This window comes from Anabrus simplex, chromosome 2 (genome assembly GCF_040414725.1).
Source record: "Anabrus simplex isolate iqAnaSimp1 chromosome 2, ASM4041472v1, whole genome shotgun sequence".
NCBI lineage: Eukaryota > Metazoa > Arthropoda > Insecta > Orthoptera > Tettigoniidae > Anabrus > Anabrus simplex.
Genome location: NC_090266.1, coordinates 168,101,839 through 168,128,521, shown reverse-complemented (window position 1 = coordinate 168,128,521; position 26,683 = coordinate 168,101,839). Strand labels below are relative to the sequence as shown.

General features: G+C 37.5%; 1 protein-coding gene across 1 annotated transcript in view; it reads left to right on the top strand.

Annotated features, from left to right (window-relative positions):
- Window positions 1-26,683, top strand: part of LOC136863963 (ubiquitin carboxyl-terminal hydrolase MINDY-3 homolog) — a 323,174-nt gene that overhangs the window by 227,473 nt on the left and 69,018 nt on the right. The window contains exon 7 of the mRNA XM_067140422.2: window positions 7,803-7,962. Coding sequence (XP_066996523.2) covers window positions 7,803-7,962 — 160 coding nt within the window. The remainder of the gene's footprint in view (window positions 1-7,802; window positions 7,963-26,683) is intronic.

Here is a 26,683-nt window from a genome sequence, read left to right as displayed (position 1 = left end):
AAATGCAATGCAAAATGAGCTTCAAAGGTTGTGTCGTGTGGATCAAAGTTATTTAAAGAGGTATAGCTTCTAAATACAAGTTTGGCTAATGTTGTTTACTTACATTTATGCATAATATGACTTTCCTTAAATCCAGATATATTGTTGATGAGATGCTACACATTGAAGGCCATACTATTCTACGACTTCCTCCATGTCGCTCATTTTTCAATACTATAGAATCGGTATGGTCTATGACAAAGCAGTATTACAACAAAACAGTGCTTTCAAGGGCAGGCCATGGATTAAATAGAGCTAGATCTATGTGGAAGGAGTCACTTGATGAGATAAACCAAATGGAAGTGTTATTGAATATGGTCATTTGGACTTATATCAGATAATTGTCAGGTTATGATACATATATCCAACAGGTGATAGCAGATATGGAGAAATGAAGTGAAATATGCTGCAGAGATGATTGTGAAGTACTATATTGAGGTGAGAGGATGTTCCTGAATTGAAATAATTTGTTATTTATCATAGAAGCAACGAGTCTGAGGAGGAAAAACAGAAAGAAGAAAGAACAGAAGAAGCAGATGAGGAGTTAACTGTAACACTGTAAGAGCCATTCCATGATAATAAGGGTATTCCAGCTTTGCAGAAAAATATATTTTTAAGTGCCCTATCCTTTCAGATATAAAAATTTACATATGAAAAATCATTACCAGATCAGTAGATATGCCTGAGAACTGTCAGCTATACTAAATTCAAAGGGAGAATATACTGTCAGTTGGAGGGATACTCTTATGTTATTCATTTCACCACTCTACTTTCAGTCTGTTCAAAATGCAAGTTTATGCTACACCACCTCCAGCTGAAGGGTACCGTGCTCGATAGCTGTAGTCGCTTAAGTGCGGCCAGTATCCAGTAAACTGTATATAGGATAATATCTTTTTTTGTTTATTTCCACCTATTCAATACATTACAAGATGTTGGCATTTATGTTAAAACATTTTTCAGATGAGACATGTTTCGCCTCCTACTGTGAGGCATCTTCAGTCATTATCAAAAAACCTTATTATTTTACCAGGCATCTGGTTAAAGATATTCAAAAATGTGTTTGATGATTATAAGAGAGATAAGATTTACATTTGTTATAAACATGTTCATGAAGTAACTAAAAATCTAATATAGTGATAAAAACATATGTAGTTCTTTGTTGAATAGGACTTCGTTCAGTTGTACTATAGTAAAAAAGGTGGCTTGAGGCCGTAGTCATTAATAGATGTCTAATACAACTGAACGAAGTCCTATTCAACAAAGAACTACATATGTTTTTATCACTCCAGTTTAATTTATAACCTCCACGAAGTGTCTTACTTCCAATCCCTTTCCATTTGGTCTCACTTAATCCCAGTATTGATATTTTTCTTCTATCCATCATGTCTAGGAGTTCTTCTAACTTTCCAGTTAATGATAGAATGTTCATAGTTCCAATTCGGTATTTGGGTCTCTTTTTTATTTGGGGTTTCCTTTCAGAACATTGTATATCATCAGCCTTACGGTCATCATACTTTACAATTGTCTGAGAGGACGTGTCAGTCCGGTCTATAATATTCTTTCCGAGGCTCTTTTTCTTATTGAAAGCAACTGTACTCAATACTCTCCTGCTGACTTGCTAGGCCTAATGCATAAGAGGATTTTCTTTCAGGGTTTACTCCCTTAGCCTTTGAGGATGTCTTCCTCGTCCTACAAGGCAGTAGGTTCCATCTGTACACCCCAGAAGGATGGGTTGCCTCTTCCGCCATCTCCGCCGTACCGAAGTCCATCTTCTCCGCCGTAGATGCCGTTGAGGTCTTCACCCTTAACCCAGGGCAAGGGCCCTCCATATTTATGACCCCTGGAGAGAGGGTGTCCCAGTATTTTAAAACCCCCAGGAATTGGGCTACCTGTTGGTCCGCGGGTTGTATTGGTTATTTCAACCAGCCCTACATACTGTAGGGGCCCCCTATCCGCCACCTGGGGATGCGCTCTGTAGGGGTCAGGTTCCCCTGGTTACTTATTGGAAGTTAACCCCACCCACAAGGTGTAAGGTTATTTGCAATCTTATGATAAAATAGATTAAAAATCAACGTCAGTTTAAAACTGTGCTTCTGAATCTAAAACTCTATCTTCATCTTTCTGTGACATGTGGTACTTGTATATTTTCAAGCATGTAATTCCAATATAGTCACCAAAGATCTTGCCCACAGTTAAAATTTGTGTCCAACCTGAACAAAGTAAGCATTTGTACAAAATATAATTTTGTGTGAGTCGTGAAATCCGTATTTGGTGCGTTGTAAATAATAATGGGTGAGAATACAGATTGTCATTAGAAACATATAAAATAAGACAGCTGGAATTGCTGCTAAAAATATCTAAAAGGTGAAATGTAGATGACGACGTAGTTACATTGGACGAAAGGTCCTTCATAGAGAATATTTGATAGTTGAATGGGACGTTGTTTCTACGTATGCCTAGATGTTGTACATGTCCTCCTTACGAAGGGCTTTACGTCCAATGTAACTAAGTAGTCATCTACATTTCACCTTTTAGATATTTTTAGGAGCAATTCCAGCTAATGTCTTGCTTTATGTCTCTAATGACAAACTCTGCATTTTCACCCATTATTATTTACGACGCACCAAATACGGATTTCACAACTCACACAAACTTATATTTTGTACAAATGCTTATTTTTATTCAGTTTCAACACAAATTTTAACTATGGGGAAGATCTTTGGTGACTACATTGGAATTACATGCTTGAAAATACACAAGTACCACACGTCATAAAAAGATGAAGATTGAGTTTTAGCTCCAGAAGCATAGTTTTAGACTAACATTGATTTTTAATCTATTTTATCATCAGAAGTTTTAGTTTAGTATTGTCCATATTTCAAATGACTTTGTATTCTAGTTTCAGCTTTACGATGTTAACTGTCTACTTTCTTGTTTCACATTTTTATTTAATATTTAATTTTAGCATTTTAAGTTTGACTAAAGGCTGAAGATGCCCTCTAGATAGGGCGAAACATGTACGATTAATCTATATAGCTGTTTATAAATGTAACCACAGAATAGTGGGTTGTATTGAATAGGTGGAACAGTAAAAATACCTTTTTTATATCTTATATGAATAACTTTCAGTATGGAAAAAATCATGAGGATAATCACTTGAAATACTGAACATTGTAACTACTTTCAACAACTAACTCATTCTACTGTTAACTTTCACTGTAGCTTGATTGTAAAACATAATTGCCTGTTATGCCTGTAATTAGTAGCCTTTGATAGCATAATAGCACAGTATGACAAAAATCTGATTCCCTTGTCACATGTCCTTAGCAGATCTATAAATAATAAGCAGGAATGTTCATACCTCTTATAACATCTATTAGTTACAATGCACATGCTAACGATGTGATTGTGATAACCCCATTGTGGTCTGAAACCAAATCAAATCAAAATCAAATCAAAATCTCTTTATTTGCAAATAAGGTGTCTACCTCGGTGGCAAATGGTACACTAAAATACATTATTGTCAAGCACTAAATTTAAAATTGACAAGAGAAGAAGAAAATTTCCCTAGAATATAATAATATACAATTTACGCTAACAATTTTTGTATTAAACAAACAGATCATCCTTAATAAATTTATATTGTTTACAAAATTCTACTTAGAATATCTCCTATACTTACAATCATAGTCAACTCATATACAGTATGTGGAATTACTTCAAATAATACTATGCAACTGGTATAAGATTAAAATTTACATTGCATTTATTTACTTTTTTTTTTTTTTTTTTTTTTTACCATTTTGGAACTTAAATAGCGTAATGACCTGCTGCGTCTTAACCAGAGCCCCTTTTGCCACCACTTTTCAGAGTTCCTGAAGGGCCTTCAAAGGTACCACAGCGGTCCCAGGGCCCTCAAAGTCCCCACTGTACTTCACCCCTACAGGCAGTCCCCTACTTTGGCTGTCCAAACTCCATGGACCAGGGGATGGAATTAATTTTTTCACACACATTTTTTATTTACAATAGCTTGCACTGGTCGAATGCCGTCTAACATTTCATTTATTTTCCCTGTTGCTGTTTATTCTCTTCTTGAATATCTGTACAGATTTTGGAAAAGGATCAAACACTACCCCTGGTAAACTGTTCCACTCCTTCACGCCCTTCCCAATGAATGAAAATTTACCCCAATCGCTTCTGCTAAAATTCCTTCTAATTTTATACTTGTGGTCAGTTCTGCCGATATAATAATTTTCCAACTGAAACCTCTCACGGTTTTCTCCCCATGCTTCTTCTCCTGTATAGGCTCTATATAATCCTATAAGTTTAGTTTTCTCCCTTCTCTTACTTAAAGTTTCCCACCCAAGTTCCTCTAAGATTTCTGATACACTACTTTTTCTCCTGAAATCCCCTGTTACAAATCTTGCTGCTTTCCTCTGCACACTACCTATTTCTTTTATTAGGTATTCTTGGTAAGAATCCCAAACACTGTTAGCATATTCCGATAATGGACGAAACATACTTAAGTAACTTTTTTCTTTTAATTCTTTGTTGCATATTTTAAGTAGCCTCATTATGACATGTAACGATCTGTATGCTTCCCCAACAATGTTGTCAACATGACCCTTCCAGTGCAAATTACTTTCAAATCTCACACCCAAGTATTTGCACTTGCCATCTTTTGGGATAACTACCTCATTCAAAGTATGTTCAAATTCAGTTTTAAAGCTCCTGTTTGTAAATGTTGTAACAGTTGATTTGCCTCCATTAACCTTCATATTTTCTTCAACCCATTGTTGGATACCGTCAAGGTTCCTTTGTAATTCTGAACAATTCTCAATGTTATTTATTTCCCTCTAAACGTTATTTCATCTGCATACAATCTTATTTTTGATGTTATATTGTTCCCTAAATCATTTGTGTATATTAAGAAAAGTAACGGACCGATTATACTACCCTGTGCAATTCCCTTCCAAACTTTCTCTTCCTGCGATATATTATTTCCTACTTTGACTTTCTGAACCCTTGAATTTAGAAATGACCGAGCTCGATAGCTGCAGTCGCTTAAGTGCGGGCAGTATCCAGTATTCGGGAGATAGTAGGTTCGAACCCCACTATCGGCAGCCCTGAAAATGTTTTTCCGTGGTTTCCCATTTTCACACCAGGCAAATGCTGGGGCTGTACCTTAATTAAAGCCATGGCCGCTTCCTTCCCACTCCTAGCCTCTTCCTGTCCCATCGTCGCCATAAGACCTATCTGTGTCGGTGCGACGTAAAACAACAAGCAAAAAAAAAGAAGTAATGTTCTTATGTCCAATCATATTCCCTCCAATTTCTTTAATAATATTCCATGTTCCACTCTATCAAAGGCTTTGGAAAGATCTATAGCTATTCAATCTAATTGGCCTCCTGAATCCAACTGATCTGATATGTCCTGCTGAAATCCCACCAGTTGTGCCTAACAAGAAAATTTCTTTCTAAATCCATACTGGCTCCTCATGAACCAATTTTTATCATCACATATCCCTCTGATGTACTTTGCTATTAAACTCACCGGGCGAGTTGGCCGTGCGCGTAGAGGCGCGTGGCTGTGAGCTTGCATCCGGGAGATAGTAGGTTCGAATCCCACTATCGGCAGCCCTGAAGATGGTTTTCCATGGTTTCCCATTTTCACATCAGGAAAATGCTGGGGCTGTACCTTAATTAAGGCCACGGCCGCTTCCTTCCAACTCCTAGGCCTTTCCTATCCTATCGTCGCCATAAGATCTATCTGTGTTGGTGCGACGTAAAGCCTGTAGCAGAAAAAAAAAAAAGAAACTCTCCAGTAATTTACAAACTATACTGGTCAGGCTGATTGGTCTGTAGTTCTCTGGTTTCCTTTTATCACCTTTCCTTTAATAATTGGTATTATTATAGATTCCTTCCATTCTTTTGGTATTACACTATTATTTATGACGTAGTCAAAGAGAAATTTTAAATAAGGCACTATGTACCACCCGATTGTCTTTAATACCTCCCCAGTAATTTGATCACTTCCTGCTGCTTTTCCTTGCTGAAGCAGTTGGTTTTTCTCTGAAAATATCTTCATTTGTGAATGAGAAGCTTCTTGTTTCCCTATGTGTCTCTCCCTCTTTATCTTCTGTTACTGTTTCCAACTCCTGACATTCTTCTACTGAGTCTCTGAATTCCCTACTAAATAGATTTGCTTTCTCTGTATCTGTTGAATAGTGTTCACCCCCTTCTCCCACCATTGTAGGAATTTGCATTCCTTTTCCTTTTTGATTCCTAATATATGAATACAGCTTTTTCAATTTCCCTTTGTGGTCTTTACCCTCTTGAAGTACGCCATTCGTATAATTCTCTTTTGCTTCCTTTTTCACTCTATTCGGTTTCCTCGTTAGCTGTTTTCTAGTTTCTCTATTCTCCCTACCCTCTTTGATTTTCCTGTTTACTATTTTACATTTTCTTTTTAATTTTCTTATTTCCCTTGTATAATAAACAGGGTCTGAGGTCATTTTACCCTTCTTAACAGGTACAAATCTCTTCTCTCCTTCCCAAATGATTCCTTTAAATTTAGCCCAAAGTGTATCCACATTACTCCCTTCACGTATCCAACAACTGAATTATGATTTAAGGTAACACCCAAATTCATCAACTTTAGTTTTTCTCTATAATTTCTTGTCTTGTGTGACCCTCTTATTAAACATTTTTGGTACGAGTCCTACATCCATTATTACAGCCTTATGGTCACCTAATCCTTCAATTACCCCAGTTTTATCAACAATTTCCCATGGTTTAACCAAGAATACATCTAGCAAGTTATTGAGAGGAGTTGGTTCTTGTACTACTTGTGTAAATCCTCCCTCCCAAATTAACTTATTTGCCAGTTTCTGTTCATGGGCTTCACTTGCGGCTCCATTCCATTCAACTTCAGGCAAGTTTAGATCTCCCTCAATTATTACCATATCATTATTATTGTTTTTATGAGTATAATCTATTATTTTCTCAAATATTTCCACGCACGGCTGTGAGCTTGCATCCGGGAGATAGTAGGTTCGAATCCCACTATCGGCAGCCCTGAAGATGGTTTTCAGTGGTTTCCCATTTTCACACCAGGCAAATGCTGGGGCTGTACCTTAATTAAGGCCATGGCCGCTTCCTTCCAACTCCTAGGCCTTTCCTATCCCATCGTCGCCATAAGACCTATCTGTGTCGGTGCGACGTAAAGCCCCTAGAAAAAAAATATATTTCCACGTCTCTTTCCTCTCTTCCGGGCCTATATGTTCCTATAATTCCCACCTCCTTCATATTATCACAAACTAATTTTATCCCTAATATTTCATCCCTTTCATCGGTAAACCATTCATGTGAACAATGTTTCCTTCACCTTCACCACCCATGTTAAGTCTTCCCAATGAGAGGTTTTTTTTTTTTTCCCCCCAAGATGCCTGTAAGCATTTCTTGACTTATTGGTGGAGTGGTGTGTTAACAAAATGCCATGCTTATTCTTTTACTCTAAGAAGCCATTCCATCCCTATCTTATCAGCATATTTTAGTCATTTCTATTGAAGTTCATCCACTCCTGCTGCATTTATTACACTACAGTTCATGTACTCTCCACTTCCTCAAACATTAAATTACCCTCATTGTTCTCACCTAATGAATTCTGCATTTTGAAAGTTTATTAGAATAGTTCTTCTTAAAAGCTGTATCATCTGAGAATAGTATTTTGTTTTGTTATCCCAAGTTTTTTCTTTTTTGCAGTGTTGTTCTCATTTGAAAAACAGTTGGTTAGGCCTGAAACACCTTGTGAGACTGCACGCCGGATATTCAAGAGTTTCGATCCTGAAGGGAATAACTTCATTCCTACATCACGAATGCAGGATGTACTAAAGGCCCTGGACCTTGTCTGGGAGCCAGAATAGTAAGTATTATAATGAACTTGTGTCAATTATCTGCTAGTGTTAATAGACAAAGTGGCATTTTAAAAATTTTTAACAAAAATTATTACAATGAACTTGTCAATAAAACGTGATTTTACCACTCTCTTACATCATGACATCCTTGTGGACATTATTATTATTCTAATTCTTCTTCTTGTTTTCGAATAGGTCTACTATGGACCACGTTAAGCATCATTCATTTACGGTTCTTCCTCTTTCGATCGGCCCAGTACTTCTTCATCCTTTTGGAGTGGGCTTCTTTACGTTCTCGTGACCAGTTGTTGCCGGTCCGTTTTTTGCTACTTTGATCTTGGAATCCCTTAATTTTGTTGATGATTTTTCTGTATTCCTGTCTGTTGTATACTGCCTGCTGTGATATATTATTTTCCTCCATATCCTCCTTGACCCCTTTAAGCCAGCTAGTTTGTGTCTTCCTGTTCTCCATGTATTCCAGAATTCGCTTGGCTGTTCTCTCTGGTGGCATTCTTTTAATGTGTCCGTAGAAGCAGAGTCTTCTCTTCTTGAAGGATGTTGTGATTTTTTCGGTCCTTTTGTATAGTTCCTCATTTGGTCGCAGTCTAAATTCTTGACCCACTTTCCTGGGCCCTAGTATCTTCCTCAAGATCTTCCTTTCTGTCTTTTCAATGTTTTCTAGTAAGCCCTTCCTGTTCAGTGGAATACATTCGATCGCATATAGACTTTCTGGCTTGATGACAGTGTTGTAATGTCTGATTTTTGCAGTGAATGAAACTGATTTTTTATTGTAGACATTTCGACATAACTGGTATGCTGCTTCCATCTTTCTTGCCCTTTCCTGTAATGCTATTCCTGGTAGTCCTGTTGGGGTTATCCATTCCCCTAGATATTTAAATTTCTGTACTCTTTTAATTGTTCCATATTTGGTGACAATATTTTGTGTCGGATCCTTTTTGTCCTGAATCATTAGTTCCGTCTTTTCGAAAGATATCTGAAGTCCCGTCTTTACAGCAGTCTCTTGAAGTGTTTCAATTTGTACCTTGGCTGTTTCAGTATCTTCTGCCAGTATTGCCATATCATCTGCGAATGCTAGACAGTCAATTTTGACTCCAGATCTTCCCAGTGATATTCCATTTTTCACCCCTAATTCCATCAGTCTCTTCCTCCACTCTCTGACCACTTTTTCAAGTATAACATTAAACAGAAGTGGTGACATCCCGTCCCCTTGTCGGACACCTGTTTCGATCTTGAATGGTTTTGACAACATACCCATAAACCTAACCTGTGATGTAGTGTCAGTGATGGTTTCTTTGATTAAATTTCTAGTTTTTTTATCTATGCCAAACTCTTCTAATGTGCTTATCAAGGTTGCTCTGTCGACTGAATCATAGGCTTTCTTAAAATCCACAAATACAATCACTAGATTTTTGGCTGTGAGTGCACGTAGTTGTATTATGGAGATTAGGTTGAAAATTTGCTCGCTGCATGATCTCCCTTTCCGGAATCCTGCCTGGTATTCACCAAGTTCTTTTTCTATTATCCCTTCAGTCCTGTTCTGTAGTGCCTTGGATAGAATTTTAGAGGCAACTGGTGGCAATGATATTCCTCTGTAATTGTTAACGTTTGTTCTGTCTCCTTTTTTGTGCAGCGGGTGTATTAATGATGTCTTCCATTCCTTGGGATGCTCTCCGTCTGCCAAATCTCCTCAAACAGTGCTTCTAGCTGAGTCACTAAGTGTTCTCCGGCATATTTCAATAACTCTGCAACTATTGAATCTTCACCTGACGTCTTATTGTTCTTCAATCCTGTTATTATTCCCCTGATTTCTTCTTTATTAGGTGGTTCTGAGTCCGGTGTCTGGTTCTTGGGTTTCTCAAACATTAGAGTTTCCTCAGGTTTTTTACAGTTCAGTAGTTTCTGGAAATAATTTGCAAGGTGTTGGCAATTCTGTTCATTTCCAGTGATTAGATTTCCTTCGTCATCTTTGAAGCATAGGGTTGGCGGTTTGTATCTTGTTAAGTTCCTTCTGAATGTCTGGTAGAAATTACGTGTATTGTTTTTCACGAAATCTTCTTCTAGTTTCTTTAGTTGCTGTGTGTCATAATGTTTTCGTTCACCTCTTATGGTTTTAGCTGTTGTTTTCCTTTGTGCTTTGAATGACTCCCAGTCTTCTGGTTTCTTAGTTGAGTTCCATTTCTTCCATGTCTGAGCCCTTCTTTGTAGTGCTTCTTCGCAAACTTCATTCCACCACGGATGTTTCTTCTTTTTACTTTGTAGGATTGTTTGTTCCGCTGCTTGTTGTATTGATGTTGCCATCTCAGTCCAACTGTGACTTTGAATCTTATTTATCCTGTTCTGGTATTCATTCACAGTCTGCTGATTGAACTTCAGATCTTCTATTCTGTATCTTGTAATTTTTGTACCACTACTTTTTCTCCTTTCTGGTGTTAATTTCATCTTAATTTTTGTCAGATAGTGATCAGAGTCGAAGTTTGCTCCTCTAGCTACATGTACATCTTGAATTTCTCTGGAGTTTTCATAACTGATTGCAACATGGTCAATCTGAAATTCGCCCAGTAATTTGTTAGGTGATATCCATGTTGTTTGTTTCTTTGGCTTCTTCTGGAACTTGGTGGTCATGATGTTGAAATTGAATTTTTCACACAACTCTATCAACCTCTTACCATTCATGTTTGTCTTGCTGTGAGCCGTGAATTTTCCTGTGGTTCTTGATGGTTCATTTCTTCCAATTTGTGCATTGAAGTCTCCTAGCAGAATTACAACATTTTTCTCTGGAGTATTTCCTAGAATTTCTTCCAGACCTTCCCAAAATTTTTCTACTTTCTGTGGATTTTGTTGGTTGTCCTTATTTATTGGTGCATGTGCATTTATTATTGTGTATTTCTTGTTCTTGTTTTTGAAAGTTAGTGTTGACATCCTTGGTGAGGTGGATTTGAATTCCGTTATCTTGTCTGCCATTGAATTGTGTACTACAAATGCTGTTCCAAACATCCAGAGAACTTTAGTGTTTTGTATTTTCTCTGCTGGTTTACCTTTATAAATCCTGTAGTTGTGTGTTTGTACCGTATTTTCGTCTTGGTATCTTGTTTCTTGTATAGCTAATATTTTCATCTCTTGTTCATCCATCATTTTAGTCAGTTCCATTTGTTTCCCTATTTTCAACATCGAGTTTACATTCAGTGTGCCTATGAACGTTCTGTGTTTACATTTGTGATTTGTCTTTGGGATTCTAAGACCCTCCGACTGGTCTTGACTTGCGCAATGCTGCTGGACCCCCGGATCCGAATGCCCAGCTTCGGTAGCTTCGCCACCACGAGGATATGAGTTACTCATTGCACCTTTCATGACTGATACTTGTTTAGAGCTTGTGCTTCTAGAAATTTGCATTTCCATCTGCTACGACTTGGTTCGCTGCACCAAGAAGTTTTCCAGGCCGCCCCTAACATGGGGAACAGACGCTACGGGAATGGCAGAGTGCTTTTTAGGCGGCACTCACTCGCCTTGTCACATTGTCGTCACTGGATATATGTGGCATTTTTTAGAGACTATGGTGCCCTCCATACTCCCACCACATCCTGGTGGCAATGCCGCTGTTGGTCCGGGACTGCTTATTTGTCAGGTTTCCCTGCTTATATCGCAGCTGCCCTCCATATCTGGAGGGATGCCCACTATCCGCCACCTGTGGACCCGCCTGGTCGCAGTCAGCTCTGCGTCCCATACACTGGGCAGGATTATTATTATTATTATTATTATTATTATTATTATTATTATTATTATTATTATTATTATTATTATTATTATTATGTGACCAAGCGAGTTGGCTGTGTGGTTAGGGTCACATAGCTATGAGCTTGCATTCAGGAGATGGTGGGTTTGAATCTCACTGTCGGCAGCCCTGAAGATAGTTTTGTGGTTGCCCATTTTCACACCAGGCAATGCAGGGTTTGTACCTTAATTAAGGCCATGGCTGCTTCCTTCCCAATCCTAACCCATTCCTATCCTTGCACCGCTGAATATATTGATGTGTTAGTGCATTGTTAAACCACTAGAGAAAAAAACAACTCAAGTGTGTGGCAATTTCATACAATTACAATGTAGATAGCATCAGTCATGGAATTACTTGGAGTCTCCAGTATAACCTATAATACAGTAAATAAACAGACTATGATATGGAACACAACATTGCAGGTCTCAAGGTCACGCCTAGTCATTGCGGCGTTGTCCAGTTTAGCTGATGTTTCTTAACTCGCTCTGCATTACAATAAAGCACGTGAAATTTATCAAGCCTGTTCATAATAAAAAGTGCCCTCTTTCCAATTACCGGTCATCCAAAACTTGGAGAAAAATCGTGAAAGGATAAATTGTCATAACAGTGAGAATATTAATGCAAAGCAAATGTCAAATTTACCACCAAAGTTAGGACCAGCATATATTAAAATTCAGTTCATGCAAACAGAATCCCACATTCAAACTGGAAGAAGTCGGACATTCCAGAGTGGCTTAAAAAACATGATGTAACATTCACAGCAGAAGAAACCAGGGTTAAGTTGTTAAATAAACTGTAAATGAAGAACACACCAAAAATATATGAACTTGATAAAATAGCACAAGAAATGGGTCACGCGGTAAATTGTTTGCCTCCAAACCATGCTCAATATAACCCAACAGAACTGATCTGAGCGCAAACCAAAGGTGAGGTAACCGATTGCAACTAACCTTTTAAAATAACATGTTAAGAAACTGTTGCATGACGCCATTGAAAGATTGATGACTGCAGAGGAATGGATGAAATGTACCTGACAAAGAAGAAACCTTACAAGAAGACTACTGCAAGCAGTGTAGTCATGATATGGCCATTGAACCAATTGTGATACGTCTGACATAGATAGTTCCAGTGACAGTTCTTCCGATGACTCAAACCCTGTGACGAATGAAGTAACCATCATGTATGTCTTGCTTCTCTGTTGTGTGATCAATACCGATAGATGCGGAAATAATAACAGGTAATCGGCAAAATACGCTGTTCCTCTTTTCTGTTCTATTCAGTTCAGTGCGTTTCAAATGCTGTTTTAGTTATTGAAACTTTAGTTTGTCATGCTGTATCCTTAACCAAACCTCAGCGGTTGTGTATGAGACACACCCTCATTATCACTGTCGGAATTACACATAGTAGTAAACAAACTTAACATGATTACTGATGTTAAGCAGTTGCACGTGACCTTCAGGCCTGCAATGATGTGTCCTGATCCATAATGGAGTATGCAAACATCTAGATTGTTCACTTAATCTACTGCACTGAATGTTGCTGTCAGATGCCCAGCTTTTGTGCTCAATCATTATATGTTGAACTGTTTGCTTCTCAGCATCACAGTTGTATTTTGATGAGAGTATTTCCCCCCCCCCTTTTTATGCAGGGCATTTGCTCATCTTCCTGGGTCAGTCGAGATTTGGTTTAGGGTTTTCTGCTGGGGTTGATCAAAACCAGGAAATTTTTGAAGGATACAGGATAAGCGTTGGCATTGTGATGGGCAATATTATTGCCTGTCTTAATTTCTTGAGCTAATGAAACAGCCTCTAAATTATCAGTGATTTGAAACAATCTGTACACACAAAATAATGTCACTAGTAGGTATGTCTGTGTTTGTGGAGCCTTATCTCAAGGATCACCAAACCAAATTTGATGTGGATTTTACTGTTGTACAGACAATTGTCAATGAATGTTCAGGTATGTAAAACATTAATCTCCAGTGGAAGCGAGCCGAGCAGTTACAATGTTAGTGAAGTAAGTCATACAAAAAAATAACCTTCCGAGCGCTCTCTTGGCTTATACTGCCTAAACAGTCAGCGATAGACCCAATAGTATGTGTGGAGGAATTTTTGAGTATCTTCAGTTTTACAAAAAAAAAAGTCTGCGCTGGTATATGCTGTGCTTATTTGTAAAAGTTGGCCCTCAGTAAGTGTTTGTATGTTATAGATTGTTGTTAAAAATCAACTTTAAAATTAGAAACCGTAATTTGAAATTCATGTAATCCTTGTCAAAATCTTTTACCTCAGTACTTTTAAGATAAAAACACTTTTTTACAATATATAATTTGCATGGTTTAGTGGTTATCGTCGTTTTAGTGAAAATGCAAGGGGGGTTACATATTTGTTAAGATAAAAACCATCATTTTCATTGTCATCTTACTTAATATAGTTTTCCAGTCTATCGAACACAGGGTACAAATTTTAGAAACCTGAAAAAAAAAAAAGTTTATTAATAATAGAATGTTCTGTCTATAACATGTTCAGATTCTTTCAAATGACCTATTTGCATGTGTATGTATATATGTACAATATTAATTACAATATAGGAAACTTATCACTGACTATAAAGAATGGGTAATATTACAAACAAGTAAAAACGTAATTTGCAAGTTGCAATTCTGTGTCCAATACCTTAATAAATGCAAAAGTGTTTTATGAGCTTATTTTAGTGCAGTCTGGTCTCTTGGTCGTCTTATTCCCACTGTGGTTCCGGTTGCTCTAAAACCGAGACCCTGTTCCTACCTGCAGCCAACATAAACCACTTTGGCTGTAAGTGGTTGTAGACTGGCTGTTTATGTAGTGTAGAGTTTTTGACAGGGGTATAGTTTTGGAATGTCTTTGTGCATATTATAGAATTAAGTGAATAATTGTGTACAAGCTTATTGATGATGATGATGATGATGATACTTAAACGTACGAGATCAAAATGGTAAAAGCAAGTAGAGAAACACTTTACTGAATTAGGATCACAGAATCTGCAGGATAGAAATGTAATCAGGAAAATTGTCCACACACGGGGATTTGAGGAAGATGAGAAGAAACCAACATGACACGACGTACCTGGTCAGAGGAGCAGAAATTACAACAATGAAAATGAAGAACTATTGGGCCAAGAGGAAAGCTCAACAAATGTTGATTCTGTGTGGTCCTGAGTGACCCATTTGCGAATAACAATAATAAAAATAAGAGACAACATTAATAGAACCTACTCCACGGTCTAGGGGTAGCATGCCTGCCTCTCTCCCAGAAGTCCTGGGTGCAATTCCTGGCCAGGACAGGGATTTTTGTACAAGGACTTGAGGGTTGATTCGAGGTCCGCTTGGCTTGCGTAATTACAATTGAGGAGCTTTTTGACAGTCAGATAGCAAACTTGGTGTAGGAAACAAAGAATAACAACAGAAAAAATTCATCACAGTGACCATGTGTCACCTCTTAATCTGCTGACCGTCTGGCAGAGCAGTTTTTTTTTTTTGCTATTGTCTTTACGCCGCACCAACACAGATATGTCTTATGGTGACGATGGGACAGGAAAGGGCTAGGACTGGGAAGGAAGCGGCCGTGGCCTTAATTGAGGTACAGCCCCAGCATTCGCCTGGTGTGAAAATGGGAAACCACGGAAAACCATTTTCAGGGCTGCCGACAGTGGGGTTCGAACCCACTATCTCCCGAATACTGGTTACTGGCTGCACTTAAGCGACTGCAGCTATCGAGCTCGGTGCAGAGCAGTTTTGTAGGCCAAGGCCCATCATGGTTGTACCACCATGGGGTTCGTGTTATTAGCAGACCCCTGCCTAAATTCAGAGAATTTGGCATGTGAAAGGTACATCCTAATCCTCATTCCAGATGTACTTTGCATTGCAGTAACCTCTAGTGGGGTTAATTGGAAAGCTAAAATCTGAAAGGAGTGTAAAATGATGTCCTTTAATGGAGATAATTAATTCAGTAGAGCACAGCGAGGGTCGTTTTCAGGTGTGCGGTATCATTGTTATGGTTAGCTTTTGTTTTTTTACGATATGATTTCTTTTGCAAGATACGAATGTGAGAGCACTTCATTTAAAATAGTGTTTATAAAAAGCTGCTGAGGAGGCTCTAATGGGAAGAGGAAGAAAGAGATTTGTTGAATGGATTACACAGACCTTAAGAGAAAGGGTCGAGAAAAAGTTTGCTTACCAGAAATGGTAAAGCTGTAAAAAACGAGAAGATTGAGACCGGTACAAAAAAATTAAGAGAGAAGGAAAACAGATGGTGTGTAGGTTGTTCAGTTAGTATATTGGTATGTTGGTGTGGGTGGTGTAACAATAGAGTGAAAAGAATGTACCACTCATGCAAGGCAACTGTGAATGTTGGTAATAAGATATCAGAAATTTTTGAAAGAAATAAAGGATTAAGAAAGGGGTGTTGTATGTAACCATCAGTGTTTATGTTCGAACTGTATTTATTTATTTATTTATTTATTTATTTATTTATTTATTTATTTATTTATTTATTTATTTATTTATTTATTTATTTATTTATTTATTTATTTATTTAAATAAATAAATACAGGTTTTACACCCAATTAAGTACCTTCTTGACATTCAGTAGCAATCTGTATCTATGAAGTTACAGTTTAACAAAAACAAAGTTAAAAATGAACAAGAAACAAAATAGAACAAAATTAACATTATATGATTCCATTTACAGTTGATAATAAATGAAAAATTCACTAAGAAATCACATGGTAATACAAAGCAAAAGACAATGCAAAAACAAAGAAACTTAAAACATGAATGAGTACACTGGGAAATATGAAGAATACCAGAAAAAGGGAATTATCAAAAATTTACAAATTGTAAAGGCAGGCTTCTAGTTTCTTACTGAATTCTTTATCCGATTTGGTGAATGTATAGACTTCTTTTGTTACAGTATTATAAAGCGTTGTCATTTAAGCGAAAGGTGAATTTGACTGATGCAATGTTCTTGACGTTTGAACGTGAAATAATTGGTGCTGGCGTGATCTTGTCTGCGGAACATGGAATGAAATGCGTCTTAACAGGTCCAAGGAATCAAATCGTCCTATTACAATTTTTCTTAGTATTTGTATAGAAATTAGGGACCGTCTGGTTTTCAATGAAGTAAATTGAAAAATATTCCTTAATAACTGGGTTGATGTGTCGAAAGGGTAAAAAGTATTAAAAGTTTTGAAATAAAGGTAACGTAGGAATTTGTTTTGTACAATTTCAATAGCATTCACTTGTTGTTGTGTATACGGGCTCAAGATTATTACAGAATATTCCAGTATGCTCCGTACCAAGGTAATATATAATTAATTCAGTACAGAGGGCTGAGTAAATGGTCTCGATGTTCTTATCAAAAATCCTAGCATTCGGTTAGCATTCTTTGTTATTGTATTGATATGATTGTTGAACATTAGCTTACCGTCAAAAATTATACCAAGATCCTTAAACGTTAAAACCCTATCCAATTTTTCCCCCCCGTATATGATAGGCTCAGACTTCAAATTTCTTCCTCCTGGTAAACGTCATGTATTTACATTTACTAACATTCAAAGACAAATTATTAATATCACACCAAGAAATGACATTATTAATGTCCATTTGCAACTCGTCTTGGTCGTGGTGGTCGCTAATGTATTTGTAAAGTCACAAATCATTTGCAAAAAGTAAACAGTTAGAGTGGCAGATATTGATTGGTAAATCATTAATTAGAATTAAGAACAAGAGAGGTCCAAGATTTGAACCTTGCGGAACACCAGAAGGACTAATAAAATTATCTGGAATTCCATTGTTAAAATAAACAAACTGCTGTCAGTTTTTTAAATATGAAGACACTAACTGCAACAACTGTTTACAAAAACAAAATTTATACATTTTTGTAATTAAAATTCTATGGTCGACTTTATAGAATGCTTTCTCCAAATCATTAGTCCTTCCGTTGGTATTTATGGTATCATACAAACTTTGAGTATAGCCCAAAAGATTGGTGATAACTGATCTGTCGGGTACAAATCCATGTTGAAATTCTGGTAGAGCAATCTTAACATGGTTAAAAATCGTATGGTGCAATTTATGTTCGTATACCTTGGCTACGCCATTGATAATACACACTGGACGATGATTAGATATCATTACAAAACTGCCCGTCTTAAAAATGGGCGTAACTTTAGCGACTTTCCATTTTCAGGAAAGGATGAAGTGCGATTAGAAAGGTTAAAAATGAAAATTAATTGATTAGCCAATAAATCGGCACAAGCCCTAATTATATATGGGGGTATGCCATCAGGACCACTCGATCTTTTAGGCTTTAGTTTACAATTAATAGTTTTTTTCACCTCTTAAACAGTTATCTCGCTGACATATTATATATCAACAGAGGGAAATAGAGGAATGTCATCCAAAGCCAAATCATCCAATATATAATTAAAATCTGATTTGACGTAAACTAACGAAAAATATCATGCAAAGCCATGAACAACATTACCGCCCTTGTAGCTCTCATCATTATACTCAAACGTAGTTCCTCCTCATCTCGTGAGTCGCTTATTTTTAATGTGCCTCCAGAAATGTGTTATCACATTTTAAAATAACCTCTAATTCACTGATGTAATCTCGATATGCAGTATTTATTTTTACTGTCAATTCAGATCTGAGTTGTTTGAATCGTTCGTCATAGTACCTGGAGAATTTCCTCTTTTTGGCACACTTCCTTTTCTTTTTGATTATTTGAATGATATCGTGATTAAACCAGACTTGGTTAATTGAATAGCTAGTGCAGAAGTTTGGGTGTGTCACTGCAGCAGCAAAGCTTACATTCACTGCTGCTTGCTGACAACCAAGCGAGTGGCTGTGTGGTTGATTCTCGTAGCTGTCAGCTTGCATTTCGGGGATAGTGGGTTCGAACCCCACTATCAAAAGCCCCAAAGATGGTTTTCCATGGTTTCCCATTTTGACACCAGGCAAATGCTGGGGCTGTACCTTATTTAAGATGGTCGCTTCCTTCCTACTCCTAGCCCTTTCCTATTCCATCATCGTCATAAGGCCTAATTATGACAGTGTGATTTAAAGAAAATTGAAAAAAAAAAATGTGTGCTGACCATCTACTCCTTCCGGCTCTGGATAGGGATGATGCCATATATCAAATGAGAAAGTTAATGGATGCATATAGACACTAGGGATTAGCAATCAGTAGGGATAAAACAGAATTTTTGTTGTTGTTGTTGTTGTTGTTGTTGTTGTTGGAAGCGAGCAAGATGAGAATTTGAATTTTGAGTTCGGCCGGGTGAGAAATGCGAATGTGTTGAAGTACTTGGTTTCATTAATGGACAAGACAGACCAATGTGATATGGATATATTCCACAGGATAAGTCAATCAAGGGTAGCTATTAGATCTTTAAATGGGATCTTTCGGAGTCGGCGCATATCCAGACGGACAAAGAAAGTGGTGCTGCATGTTTTGTTTGGAAACATTCTAGCATATGGCTCCGAGTGTTGGACACTGAATGAGAGACAAATGGGTAAGATTGAGGCTGTGAAAACGGATATGTTACGGCGGAACATGAGAGCTACCCGCTTGGATCGGCTGAGGAATGAATATGTAAGAATAAGTATGGATACGGAAGAACCAGTTATGGATAGGATTGATGCTTGAGCCCTGTGGTGGTATGGACATGTCCGATGGATAGAGGAGCAGCGATGGCCACAGTGTTTGCTCAAGTGGTCTCCACTAGGGAGATGATGTCGAGAGGCCAAGCGCAACCTTGAGAGGAACAGTAACTGAAGTCATGGAAAGGAGAGGTCTATCAAAAGAAGATTTGCAGGATAGAAATACATGGCATCTGGGAACAGGCAACTGCTGATAAGTGAAAATGATTGCAAAAGTAAAGTACCAGTACAGTATTACCCCGCATTTACGTACCCAACTTTTACGTTTTCCCGTCTTTTACAACATTTTTTAGTTGGTCCCCTGAGATTTCCTATGCTCACAATGTATTAAAATCCTCAATTTACGTTAGCAGCATTTTATGCTTTGACAGGCCGTTCGAGAGGAAAAAATTCAAGGTAAAATGGCGTTGCAACTAACCTAAAACGCTTTGAGGAATCAGGGCATGACGACCAAATCAAACAACCATGATCTATAATAACTATTAGAACTCTAAGTATTGAACTTCCTATTAACCAACGCAGTGCATTCCTTGATATCAGGTGTTTTCCACAACATCCTAAACCTTATTTTCAAATCCTACAACGAATTGAATTAACAAAACCGCAAAGGAGGAGGAGGAGGAGGAGAATAAGAAGAAGAATAATATATCAGGTGTTTGCTTTATTGCTAAGTACAGCATAAGCCACAAGAAGGAGACGTTATCAAGTGATTCTCGTTTAACACTTATATAGTTATACAGTGAATAAACCCTGTATAAGCGTTGTATATTTTTCTTACTAATAAAAGTGGTATATGCATTGTATTACTATACAGCACGTATACACTCGTTCCAAGTCGTACGAATCTCTTCCTGCAGTTCACTGACTTATTTCACACATTCATCGCCTTTATGATTGCTCCTGCTGGTTATCTACGAGCAAAACATTATGGAAAGTCGCGGAGTAGCACGGCCTATCGAAAAGGCAGTGGCAACACAAAGTGAGACTGCTGGAAATTGGCTTATATTGATATCAACATTTCAATCAATCAATCACTACTGATCTGCATTTAAGGCAGTTGCCCAGATGGCAGATTCCCTATTTGTTGTTTTCCTAGCCTTTTCTTAGGTAATTGCAAAGAAATTGGAAATTTATTGAACATCTACCTTAGTAAGTTATTCCAATCCCTAACTCCCCTACCTATAAACAAATATTTGCCCCAATTTGTCCTCCTGAATTCCAGCTTACTTGTGTAATGAACGCCACTAAAGAAATGGAAAAGCTTAAGAAAAAGATCAAGAGCTCCTAACTAGGATAGTATGGAAAACGTAAGAAATTGTAATTGAATCACTGAGTTAAAAAGTATACACATTCCAAAATCCTTACTTTTCAGGAGAAAGGAAAAACTGTTTTGTAGGTAAAAGAAAGGTTTGATAAAAAAAGTGTCTATTAGGCATTTACAGATCATATATCTGTGTATTCAACTACAAAGTATGGAAATCATATTACGTACAGTTTTTAAGTTATACCATTTTTTATGTCAAGGAATATGTCCCTTTTTATACTTTTTTTTTTTGCTTTGGCTTTATGTCGCACTGACACAGATAGGTCTTATGGCGATGATGGGACAGAAAAGAGATGGGACTGGGAAGGAAGCGGCCGTGGCCTTAATTAAGGTACAGCCCCAGCATTTGCCTGGTGTGAAAATGGGAAACCACGAAAACCCATCTTTAGGGTTGTCGACAGTGGGATTCGAACCCACTATCTTCCGAATACTGCATACTGGCTGCACTTAAGCGACTGCAGCTATAGAGCTCGGTTAAACTCGCAATTTCAAAAGAGTATTAAGGAGCAACACATTATTACAAAAAAATACGCCTAACCATCATTTATTTTTATAGTTTTTCATTGTCATTCCGTCTCTTTAAAGTGTTTTACTTTACGAAGATATCTAGCCTCCATAACCTCTAAATGGTCTATATCCTCTATGTTTAAAATATTGTGCAGATCATCAACGTTGTCGTCCATTCTTTCAATGTGTGTTCAATGTTAAATGGATAAGTCGAATATTTCACCACGATTATATTACTGCAGACAGTAAATACTGCTACTCGCTGCTATACAACGCTTATACAAGGGTCCTGGTCTTTATAAGCAATTCAGTGGATAACTATAACAGATATATACACTGGAGGCTTACACGGTTTATTAGCAACGAATTTCACATCAACAGTGTATAAACCTTGTATAAAAGTTATACACCGTTTATTAGTAAGACGGTGTCAGTGTTTGTCTTGCCCAAGTTCGTTATTCCACGGTTATTGTTTTACACTTGCATTTGTTGTTGGAGTTGTTAAAGTTATTGTCGCTGATTCGTCACGTTTACTGTATTTTTGTTATTTGTAATATTTTTTTGTTCTTGTTATGTGAGTCAAGCGGTCAATAATAATAATAATAATCATAATGTCATTCTGAAAAAATATTTCACGTGAATAGCCGCGATCTTCCTTTCCCATCGTGTGTATTTGTTAATCCTTTGTTATTGCTTTATTGTTTTCCTGCTAATAATGAAAAAAAAAGAAGGAAAGAAAAACTTTCACTATGGATGAGAAAGTTCGAATATTAGAATATTAGAAAAGGTTGATTTGAACCGCGGAACATGTGTTTCATTGGCACGCGAATTGCAGCTTCCTGTATCCGCACTGAATACAATTGTGAGAAACAGAGGAAGCATTACATCATGTGCTCCAGAATGCAGACCAAACTCCAAGAAAAGAAAGTATGCGTCATACTGCAAATATGAGAAAATGGAAAAAATTGTGAAAAGTTGGTTTGAAACTTCAAGAGCCCCAGGCATTCCAATTGATGGTGTGGTCGTAAGGGAAAAGGCGCTTAAAGTGGCAAACATTCTTGGCATTAAAAATTTCAGCACGTCCAATGGTTGGATTTAGGAAAATGTATAACCTAACCTATAAAACTGTTTGTGGGAAATCTAATGCAGTTAGTGATTCTTCCAGAATGGATTGATAGAAATTGCAGGAGCTGACCAAGGGTTACAAAACCAGGAACATTTTTAACCTAGATGAATCTGGACTGTTTTTCAGTGTGTTGCCCAGCAAGACTTTGGCATTCAAAGGAGATAAATACCATGGTGGGAAATACAGCAGTATGAGACTCACAGTGATGTTGGGAGCCAATGCTGATGGCTCTGAGAAGCTCCACCCCTATGTGATTGGGAAATCTAAAAAGCCTCGTTGCTTCAAGAATGTGCGATCATTACCTACTGCCTACGATGCCAACCATAAAGCTTAGATCTATAAATTAATAATATGCATTTGTGTAACATTTACCTCCTTTTCCAGAGCATTTTTATATATACCTGTACAAGTTGTTTCCCACAATTTACACTTTCCCACCTTTTTTTTTTTATTTTTACATTTTTCCCCCTTTTACACCAGTATTCCTTGGTCCCTTGAAAAGTGTAAAAGAGGGGTAATACTGTATTTCTATTGCTTCCTTTTTATTTAGTGATTTGCTTTCATCTTTGTTGTGTAAAATTTTAAAATCTGCATTGTCTGTGGATTGGTAGAAATTGTCGTACTCATGTTCACCGAAGGCTGATGTCGATTGTATCCAGTTACATGTTTTGTGTTCTTTATGTCCGGTATGTAAATTACGTGTTATTTAGCCAAAGTATGTAGCAAGTTTGCTGTGTGATTCTTGGCATTTGAATTCATATCCACTTGAGTCAGCGAAATAGTCTTTTGTTTAGGTTGCATTTGTTAATGTCTTTTTTTTTTTTTAACCTGTTTTTAGTTCTTGAGGCTATTTTTAAACGTTGCCTATTGAATGCATTAGGTATCTTCTACATATTTTTGTTCACGGAATGTAGAACTATACTTGTTTATTGTTTTCTGGTGGGGGTCTTTATATATTTTCTTTGATTTCATAATAATCAAACTATTTTGTTGGTTGGGTGGTGGTTTTCTTTTGCAATTTGTTTTAGTGTTTGTATTTTGATTTTGGAGTTCTCTTCTCCTAGGCCTACAGCTTGCAGTGCTTTGCCTGCCCTGCATTTCATTCAGATCGATTCCTAGGTCTTCTGTTCCTTCCGCTGTTGGGAAACTCTCCTCTTCTGCTTTTGGGCCGTTGATACACAAATGGTTTAAGATTGCCTCCTCCAATGCAGTGGTCCTTGCCATTGTCACCCAATTTATAGTCTGCCTCAGACATTCTCCTATACTGCTGTTGCCCCATATAGGAGCTACATCTGTCCTTAACCTGGGGTACAACACTGCTTTAAGGGTTTGAGTGGCATTTCCTCCACCGTGGTCAATCACCCTATTTGAAGGGGCTCATCTACTCAAAGTATTTGGTCAAGTTATTTGCTGACATTTGGCTTGGGGAAGCTGGCTGTATGGCCTACTGAGTTACCGTACAAGATAACCCAGCCAGATACCATCATCATCTATGAACTTGTACACAGTTATTCACTTAATTCTTTAATACACAAAATTGTACCCCTGTTAAAAAATTCTACACTTCGTAAACAAATGGCCAGACTTCAACCATAATACACATACAGCCAAACTGATTTATATTGGCTGCAGCCATGAATAGGATCTGGGCTCTGTGCAAGCTGAAACACAATGGGACTAGGACATACAGTGGCCAGACTGCACCAAGATAAGTTTATAAAAAAAAAAATCACATGTATTAAGGTATTGGACACAGAATTGCAAGTTGCTTTACGTTGCACCGACACAGATAGGTCTTTTGGCGATGATGGGACAGGAAAGACCTAGGAGTGGGAAGGAAGCGTCCATGGCCTTAATTAAGGTACAGCCCCAGTATTTGCTTGGTGTGAAAATGGGGAAACCATGGAAAACCATTTTCAGGGCTGCCGACAGTAGGGTTCGAACCCACTATCTCCTGAATACTGGATATTGGCCACACTTAAGCGACTGCAGCTATCAAGCTCGGTGGACACAGAATTGTAACATGCAAATTACTTTTTCACTTATTTATTGTATCACCCATTTGTAATCAGTGACAAGTTTTTACAGTGTAAAAAATATTGTACATATTGTAAATGCAAATAAGGGGATTGAAAGAATCTGAGGAAATTGGTATCTCATGTTCAAATGACTGGAAAACTTAAGGCATACTTTAAATTTTGTATGGATAGAAAGTAGAGAGTTAACAAGCAGATGGCCGCAAGGGCCTTGGAAAATCATCTGCTCTGAGTTACGTACGTAGAAAGGATCAACTATTCTCGGCTCCAAAGAAATTTGAGGACTCTTACCATAAATTAAAAATAGCTGCCCGTGCAATGACATGGTGGGTTGTTAATTTATAAACATGTGGGGGATTAAAACTGAGACTAGAATACATCATTAGGAATATGTGGACAAACTGTTCAATAGATTGTGAAGAAAGAAATAAAATGAATTATATTGTAATAGAAATAATAATTTGAAATACTGTGGGAAGGAGGGAGAGATCTGGTTTTCAAACAATTCAGGGGCAGTATTGAAGGATGTCACGGATGGAGCCATTGAATACTGCAAACTGATAATATATGATGTTGAGTTAAGGAAAAGTAAAAATACAGTAAAACATGATTTATATTTTCTTCAGGGTCTGTAGCAAGGAAGCAAAAAAACAGAACTGTGTACGTGTGAAAAATGCTCAAGTGAAAGTGTAAGCTAGGTATAAAATTAATGGGAAAAATAAAACCACAGGAATAAAATTATTCGTGCTCTGTGTTCAAAATGCCATAACGTGCGAAGTTCACAAAACAATCTGCATAGGAAAAAGAAAATAATTTTTTTTTAAATATGTCATCTTAGCTTGCTTTCTTTTGGTGGCAGACATGGCATAAATTGTGCCTTCCATTCACATCAAATGTGTTATAATCTCCTCTGAGACATTATGATTTATCAGAAAAATGTTTGGTTGTCTCTAAGGCATTCAAAATCCACGAGGATGTGCGCTCTGCTGCCAGTTCTTGACCTATTTTGAACAACATTGGGCCACTGATAGGAATGCCTTCAACTTTGTGCGACTGGAACCACTGTAACATAATATTCCTAGCGCTCATGCTTTCCGTCCTGAATGCGTGTTCGTTCACTCCTAGTCATTCCAAACAAACATGCACTTTCTTCAATCTATGTTGCTTTTACAACAATAAAATGTATGGTAGATGGAGGTTTCCCAGTTCTTAAGCAATGTCCACTCATTTTCTGTTACCATTGTCTTTTTTTAATTTTCAGGGTATATAATTTTTTGGTAATAGTGATACACATTAATTTCTTTTCACTCATTGTCACTCCTCACCTTAACTGACTCAGGAATAACAACATACTGATGACCAAACATGGCATAAATTGTGCCTTCCATTCACATCAACTGTGTTATATGTGAACAAATCTCATATGAACCATAATTATTTTCATGGTTACTGTTATCATGGGCATGGTTTCTGGGTAGGAAGAAAACTGTTGCAAAGGAGTCTAGAGACAGATTTTCACCAACTAAGAGGTGAAAATCATCAGTAATATTTAAATTTTTAGATATATTTTTATACTTCTAAAATTTTATAGTGTAAGGATAAAAAATGTGTAAATGAATAAAGATTATTTCCTGCCTAAACTTTTCTTCTGAGCAAGTAACGTGCCGGCCCCGTAGTGTAGGGGTAGCTTGCCTGCCTCTTACCCGGAGGCCCCGGGTTCGATTTCCGGCCAGGCCAGGGATTTTTGCCTGGATCTGAGGGCTGGTTTGAGGTCTACTCAGCCTACGTGATTAGAATTGAGGAGCTATCTGGTGGTGAGATAGTGGCCCCGGTCCAGAATAACGCCCGAGAGGGTTCATTGTGCTGACCACATGGCACCTTGGAATCTGCAGGCCTTCGGGCTGAGTAGTGGTCACTTGGTAAGCCAAGGCCCTTCAGGGCTGTGGTGCCATGGGGTGGGTTAGAGCAAGTTATGTAGTTGGTGACTCATCTGTTTCTAAAGAATCTCTTAATACCATGATTGGAAACCAAAGCTTCAACATTAAAATGTGCTTTTAATTTTATCCCAATTTCAATCCATAATTTTACGCTAGAAGCAGAGTAGATTTTCTGTCCTATTTGTGTGGTACTATGTTACCAACTTATTTTTCGTGATGTCCCTACAGAGAATTCAAAATATCCCTACCTTCACTCTAAAAGTACTTGCTCTACTAAAAAAAATTGAATTTATAATAATAACTAGCT